Below are 7,912 nucleotides of genomic sequence, written 5' to 3'. Positions count from 1 at the left end.
ATATTTTACCATATATATATATATATATATATATATATATATATATATATATATATATATATATATATATATATATATATATATATATATATATATATATATATATATAAATAAGGAAGTGCAGTATTAGTTACTGCTGCTTACGTGCACCGCTACAGGTGTCTGCTGGGTGCCTGCCCAGAGCCGTGCCTCTGTCGCTGCTACTTGGCTGTTACCTGTGGCTGTATGTATGGGTATCCTACACCCGCTGGGACTTAAATTGCCCACCCCCCGTTACAGGGCCGCCTTTGTGCAAAGGCCCTGTCCCCCTATTTAGGGGGTGAATCCTAAAGAAGAAGAAGTTACTGGCTACATCACAGTCTTATTACAAATGTATACATGTACCTGTGTTTACAAAGAGTCAGGCTTTACACTTGCTAAATCAAACTACTCTTTACAGGATTTTACACTTTATATTGAGTGACTTAGTTTGAGTGAAGGTATGATACATGTTAGCCATCATTTTTATTTTCATTCCTTCAATGACAAATGTTTATAATGTTGCAGTCTCTCTTACTGAGGGATAGACAAGGTTAAGGGTCAACCATCATCATTTGTATATTTTTAACACTACATAGCACCATGGTCTGCTAGCTGTCACACACTACAGACAGGTCTACTCCTGAGCTATCAACTGATATGCTGAGAGGTGGTGAACTACTGTAATTTATATAGAGGAAGTGCTAGAAATAAGGCTCAGCTTCCCTAAGGTAAAGAAGCTAAGACTAGCCTGGCTAGACTTCTAAGGAAATGCTGTGTCCAACACCAAGAAACTGCCATGTGCCGGAACTTGAACTTGTAATCTGGTTGAGAGTTCAACACTAGACAAAGGAGTCACTCGGCTGTCCAAGGAATTCTAGAAATCATCTACTATAGCAAATGATGAGCATCCTGAAAGAAATGGACAGGTGTGAGTTGTCTACTACTGTTGCTACTACTAATCAAATATTGGTTGCTACAACCGCTACACTACAGGTAAAATGTATAGACCTATGAGAGGGGCTGATAATAGTGGTGGGTATAATTGATTAGTATTTGTAAGCAATTACTTCGATTACCATCTCAAAAATTATTGTAGTCAATTATTTTTTCAGTAATTAAATCCTTGAAATGATTACAATAAAAAATTTCTATTTACGTTAAAGTTATCAGAAAATGTTTGAGAAATAATGGAAAATCTGAGTATATGGTTTGAACATTTTCTTCAATGCCACTAATGCACCAATGAAAAAAGAATGTAACTTGGAAAATTGAGAAACAGAAACACCAAGGGGGCACCTGGGGTGGTATGAACTTGTACAACACTGCAGTAATGATAGTGGGTGCTGGGAACTGGATTGGCACAGTGAGGAGGGGCACTGAAAAAACAAAACCATAATCTCAGATCCAGTAATCGTAAAGATAATTGACTACTAATCGATAACTTATTGCCAGAGTAATCAGTAATCGTGATTACAAAAATCTGGTGGTATGGCCCATCACTAGTCAATAATGCAAGGGCTACTTACACTAAGGGAAAAAGGGTTGATTGACAGATGGTTATGTCCCAAGTTATGTCGCCTCTCCTTGCCAAAGTCAATAATTTCTTTTGAAATGTGGTAAGTGTGATTAGTTTGTTCTTCAAAACATGTCATTACTCAAACAAATTATAACAGCTTAAATTTATATATTCATTAGTCATTTAGAGGATGAAAGTGTTCAACTTTCAAAATGATTATTCAAAGTGTTGTTTTTATGCAACATTGCATATAGGAAAAGCATGGCTAGTACAGCAAGCCTCAATGATAAGTCTTAATTTACATTCTCTCTAACACAATGTAAGGTAAAAAAATAAGAATATGTACTTATTTTACTGTTAAGAAATGCACTGCAGTAGTGTGGTGATTGTGGTTTGCTCTAATAGAAAAATAGACTTCTTAGCTAACACAGAATTAATGCTCCAGACCACCCTGTTCACGCCAACACTTGGACACATTGCCCTGTCATGTATTGCATGGATGTCTGTCTGTCTGTAAGGACAACCAAAGATGAGGAAGGCCCAGACACTGATCTTTGATGGAGAGTTTAGTGGTACAACAGTACTTTAAATGTCCAACATGTATTAGAATTTCAACATCAGGGATCATACATTATCAACATTAACTTTGGGTTTGTAGAAAGTCAAAAAATAAATTTAACTGATAATGGATGAAAATCATGTACACATCAACTTGAATTTATAATGCAGCACTGATGTCCACAATGATTTCAAAACGGCAGTGTTGATGATTAGGAAGAGACATAATACTGGTGGTCATTTCTTACAAAATATAGCCACCTGACAACAGAGACAGAGGAATACTGTCATATCACAGGTAATTCCAGGCAGACAGTGTTATATGATAATTGTTTTGGTGTATTTCCTTGCAAATTATGGAATTTAGGGTGTTGAAACAATCCAACTCCAATTTAAGGTTTGAGCATACCAGTAATATTTAAATGATTTGCAGAGAAAATACAAATCACCAGAAGTAAGAGTCCATAAAGTATGTATCTTATAAGTTCATTTATTACACAGTCTTGAGCTTTGTAACAATAACAACTCTGATGGTCTGATCAAGGCCAGAGCAGACGCTGAGCCCTGTCTTGTCAGGGCTCCAGCAGAAGCTTGTGATGGGCTGGGAGGCAAGGGTCGTGTTCTGCAGCGGCACAGCCGTGCCTACCACACCCACCTCCGAGCCATCGTCCAGTTTCTTCACTCGTGACTGAGGGTAGGAATACTTCCACAGCATGAGAGACCCATTCCCTCCTGTGGTGACAAACACGTCCCTGTCCTGGGGTAGGTGTCTGCCGCACCATACTGTTGACTTGTGGCCTTGGTCCACCAGCTTGGCAAACCCTTTCTCAGGGTGGAGTGTTCTCACATCAAAGATATAGAACTTGGACTCCAGAGTGGTGGCAAGGAGCTTGTTCATTTGAATATCTTTGCGGTCAAACTCCAGGGAACAGACACCATTCTGGAGGTTGGTCTCCCAGCGGACGGCCATGGTGCGCAGGTCAAACATCTTGACATCTCCATTGTCAAAGCCGGCACATAGAGTTCGGTCCTCGGTGCTGTGAGAGTCTCCAAACGCCACACTCCAGCAGTCCCGTCCCTGCTCTCCCTCCTTAGGCTCAATGGTAACAACTGGTCGATCCTTCTGTCTGGGATCCCACACCTTGACTAGACCATCTCTGCTTCCCGTGGCAATCTCTGGGGCACCTGTAAGTAAGGATAAAGTTGAGTGGATGGTTGCAAGACTCACCTCACTGGCCAGTCTTTACTGCTGTGACTAACATGTTCTGGTCTTCAGTTTGAATTCCTTACTTGACTGTGTGGGATAATCAAGTGGAAATATTAATGATGTGCAAGATGATGATTATGATGATGATAATAGTGCATAATTATATATGGTAGAGGTGTGAGGGATGTTTTAGTGCAACAAAAGGGAGATTAAGAATAGAATTTAAATTTTTTACTATTGCCACACCTCCAGACTTGATGAATCTCCACCTAGTGGGAGGGATTTCTGTTAGTTGTCTGATGGAAGAGACAACAAAAACAGTCTGAGCATACCTTTCCCAATGTTGAGTCCTCCTACCCCATCAATGGTGTTTACAATCTGGCTGTGAGCCTTGACGGAATAGATTGGGCCTGATGGACTCTGTAGGTCATAGATCTCCATCTTGCCATCGAAGTCTCCCACACACAGGTGTCGCTCCTCCAGTGAGGACGCCCCAAAGGTCCCTGTGGTCAAAGTAGCAACAATTAATGATCTTCGCTACATTCAAAAGATGCAGAAATTTTAAACATGGTATTTATGAAATAAATATCAATGTGTAAATGTATATGACCAGAGCAAAATGTTCAGCCAATATACAATTTATAAAATCATGTATTATTACAAGATTTGTAAATGTGTATAAATGTGTGACTATAATACAAGGTTCATATACATATTTCATTCTGGTATTTTTATTCAAACTTGTTGATGTGTATAATGTGTGACCACAGGAAATTGTCACATGTCCACATACAAATTTCAGGCCTTGGCAGAAGTTGTCCTTACCACACTTGAAAGCCTTGGGCCGCTCCACATCATGAACCAGCTCCAGCTTGCCATCGTTCAGCTCGTACACCTGTCAAGGTAAGAAACCAGATTTAATGGTTACTTTATACCACTTATGTAAAAATTCTGTTAATGGTACCACCAGTGATTCACTCATGACTAGTCTCCACTTTATCATAAATACCTGTATTCAACAAAAGAGTGAATGATAAAGCAGCTTTTGGGATCACAACAGCTAAATTTCCATCACTTTGTTGATTGATTATGGTATGACCTTTTTTGTGGCATGACAACCCTAATGACGAAAAAAGAAAAAAAAAATCCTCAGTATGCAACTGCATACCTAATAATCAATTATTTTAAGTATCCCTTACTTATCCATTAGAATCTGTTTAGTAACTGGAAAGGTTGATGTAAAGTTTTTGCCTCTGTGTGGACGTAAAAAAGATGGGGGTACTTCAGCACGACTTTTCATCAAGATTCATATGTCTGGCGTGTGCCTAAGGGTTACAAAATTTGCAAAGAGCTTGATGACATGTTTTGTGTATGTAGCTAAAGGTTTATAACCATGCTGCAAGGACAGTTAATGCTTCTCTTGACTGGGGATGGTGACTTCCTCTTGCAAAATGGTAAATGCTGTGTACTATACGGTGATCATACAGGAAGCAAACCCTCCACAATATCAAAGATTATTGTTTCAGGTGAAGACTTGTAAATACTGATTGTATTTGTTGTCTTTGTAGTGTTTTTTTCAAAGTAAGTTAAGTAACAAAACCCATTTGCCTGTTGTAACCTACCTAGGGATAGTAACCTATTGCAATTGAATTAGTAATGATACCACCAAATTAGTAATTTGGTGCCATCTGTTGTTGGAGTTTGGCAACATTTGGCCTGGCCTGCTCAGAGACACAGTGGCATTCGCTTGCCTGCAAACTTTAATTTCTAAAATCTTGCTCACATATGTAATGACAAGCATTTACCTGCTCCCATGTGTTAATTTTGATTGATACGGTCAGTTTCAGCATTCATACGTAAGTAAATATTCAGATCTGCACCCATATTCAGTTGGTGGACCTTGCCACCACTGAACCCATGTACTGCCACCAGTTTTCATAAAATGACAAAACTTCACATGAACCTAATGGATAGTAACCTATCGCTGCTTAAAGAGTAATCTATCACCAATGAAATGATAACCTATTGCCATTTAACTGGTTGTTTGAATCTCTCAAAAGAGTAGTTTGTGATGGAAACTGTCATCGATGATGATAGTAAAGATTGGTAGTATTAATGCACTGATATACTGCTTCCTAAAAAAACAACTGCTCTTCTGTTGTCGTACTATATATTTTCTACTAACCTTCAAATCTCCTGGGAAACCATAGGAAAGAGGGTTGAGATCAAAACAACAGCTATTATTGAATTTATGGTCTTCATTTTGAGTGACGCTGATGCTTACATTAAGTGTTGTATTTTGGTCTCTGAATGAAGTGCAGTAACTTATACTACTTACTAACTGACTAGTGGGGGGCATACGCCAGGAGGCACGTGGCTTCACTCTGACTACCTGTAATAGCTTCTGGAAAATCAAAGGAACTACATAATATTAATGTAATGTACAGTTTAGCACATTGCATTTTGGCGATGAGGGGGTCATGTTAGGTTAGGTAAGATTAGAAAGTTAGGATAGGTCAGGCCAGATTTGTTGAGTTTGATTTTTACAATATTTAAATACGTGTGATGTGCTGCGTTACTGCTGTCACTGGCGGCACAGTAGGGGACGCCAATCTTCATATTCTCCCCGAAAATGTGAAAACAGCCATGAAATACACGTGCTAACCTGCATGGCCGAGGGCGGCGGAGTAGCCCACAGTGTCCCATGGCAGCCAGAAGCCATGACTCACTACAGCTAAATTCCAATAGGAGTATTTGTGCTCTAAACTACAAGAGGGTTCGTCGCCCTTGACCCTCCTTATGATCACTAAAAGACATGAATATATTCGGGCACTCCTATGGAATCCATGTCCCGCCTTGCCCAGCTTCTACGTGCGGGCCCAAGTTGCCAGTTATACATTTTCTGCTGCAGTATTACCACGCTGGGCAAGCGAGCCATCCTGGCAGCGCTCTCTTCCACATTGTCAGCGAGCCATGTAATACGCTCATGTTCTCTCTTACTCTCTACCACAGTTTCTCTTGCTCTCAAAATCATGCTTGAAATAAGATACGAAATGGTAATTGTGAAGATTGACTCCGCGCCTCCAAAATACGATATTACGCCTCCATATTATACAGTTAAGGGACGCATATTTAAGCTACTCCAACTGAACTTTACATAACCTAACCTTTAACCGAGGGGCTTTGCCCTGCCCTCGATCCTCCTCCTAAACAGGGGGGGCCCCCAGCGTGGTAACACTGCAGCAGAAAATGCATAACTGGCAACTTGGTTCCGTGGGTAGCTACCTCGTAACCTCCTAAATGGAGAGCTCGACCTCCCTTGACCCCCCCAGAGTCATTAGAGACAAGTGAATATATGTGAACCTCCTAACGGGGCTGTCCCCCTCTCGACTCCCCCGTGTGCCCACATATCGTCCCCCTGGGCTGGTCATCGCGTGTCCTCACCTGCAGGGCCCCCGTGCCGCGCGGGTGGCTGCCCAGTGCCACCACCTTGGCACTGCGCGGCACCCATCGCACGTCGAAGGCGCTGTAGCCGAGGCTCTGCTCCACGTACACCAGGACCTGCGGCTTATCCATGCCCGGGCTGGCGGCGGCACGGGCTGGCTTCGGAAGGTTCCAGGCGGCCGCGGCGGGATGTAAACACGGCAGGCCATAGACGGCGGGGCGGCACACCCGATCCCCTTGTGTGCGATGGACTCCGCGCCTCCAAAATGCGATATTACGCCTCCATGTTATAGTTAAGGGGCGAAATACATGTCCCTCAACCATAATATGAAGGCGCAAGTATTTAAAAGTAAAGAAAAAGGCCTAATTCCCTTCCCCTAATGATCGTGGGAAGGGTTTTTGGGTGTGGGAGCATATTTAAACTACCCTAACCGACAGGGAAGGCTTTACCGAGCTTGAAATGTATGACAAGGCTAATTTATGTAGCAAGAAAAATAGACCTCATCAATATCAATCCATGGTATATCATTGTAAATCCATAACGTAAAATGTTGGGGGCTATAAGTAGTATCGGATCCTGTCCAGTGAGTTGTGTTGTGTAGCTTATGTCTCCTTGGCAACCAGGGACGCCGCCATTTGGGCCGCTGAATTGATTGATGGACGTCTTCCTGCCTCCTTGTAACGGGGACACTGCCCTAGCCTCGAGATTGTTAGGCGGGTTTTGGCGTACAGGAATGATCAGTAATATTCTTGTGGTTTCCTTTTCGAATCATGCCGTTTTTTGTTCCGTGGCGTCAGAATTCCAAGACGTCGATCCCCCAATCCTTGCCAATCATTCTTGCCCCCCCGCCAGGCACGACCCCTTCATTTTTTTCGTCGTTTTGTCAATAACTTGGCGCTTTTGATGATTTTTAGTGAAAAGTCCCGGGAAAGGACACTTTTGGGGAAATCTGGAGAATTATTTACTTATCTTCAACATTTAGGATAACGAATAGAATAGTAATAGGCTACCGTTAAAAGAAAACGAATGATTAATAATATATAATGAAATTTATCAATTGAAACTGATGATTCAAAACAAAGGTGCCGTTGGAGAGGCAAACGTCATCCTGAAGTCGGGCAGTGGGCGTGGCGGGGTTGGAAGGCGTGACTTTTAAACGATACTT

At 41.6% G+C, this 7,912-nt stretch overlaps 1 protein-coding gene across 2 annotated transcripts; it reads right to left on the bottom strand.

Moving 5' to 3' along the window:
- Window positions 1-489: 489 nt before the first annotated feature.
- On the bottom strand, window positions 490-6,997 carry LOC126981483 (dynein axonemal assembly factor 10-like). Of its 2 annotated transcripts, none has more exons than XM_050832564.1 (4): window positions 6,747-6,997; window positions 4,128-4,197; window positions 3,635-3,805; window positions 490-3,280 (listed from the first exon to the last, which is right to left on the bottom strand). In XM_050832564.1, exons 1-4 carry the CDS (start codon window positions 6,876-6,878, stop codon window positions 2,589-2,591), a joined length of 1,065 nt encoding a protein of 354 aa, XP_050688521.1. In that variant the 5' UTR covers window positions 6,879-6,997; the 3' UTR covers window positions 490-2,588. The 2 variants fall into 2 exon arrangements, with proteins under 2 accessions (XP_050688521.1, XP_050688522.1); XM_050832565.1 differs by lacking the exon at window positions 6,747-6,997 and adding an exon at window positions 5,968-6,133.
- Window positions 6,998-7,912: the final 915 nt, after the last annotated feature.

This window comes from Eriocheir sinensis, chromosome 48, assembly GCF_024679095.1.
Source record: "Eriocheir sinensis breed Jianghai 21 chromosome 48, ASM2467909v1, whole genome shotgun sequence".
Lineage (NCBI taxonomy): Eukaryota > Metazoa > Arthropoda > Malacostraca > Decapoda > Varunidae > Eriocheir > Eriocheir sinensis.
The sequence above is the reverse complement of the archived record's forward strand: the minus strand, read 5'-3'. Positions and strand labels throughout refer to the sequence as shown.

Coding starts and splice junctions, on each gene's coding strand:
- LOC126981483 (XM_050832564.1), bottom strand. CDS start 6,878: ATGGATAAGCCGCAGGTCCTGGTGTACGTGGAGCAGAGCCTCGGCTAC. Junction 4,198..6,746: donor GCGGCACGGGGGCCCTGCAG/GTGAGGACACGC, acceptor TTACCTTGACAG/GTGTACGAGCTGAACGATGG. Junction 3,281..3,634: donor AGGACTCAACATTGGGAAAG/GTATGCTCAGAC, acceptor CCTTACTTACAG/GTGCCCCAGAGATTGCCACG.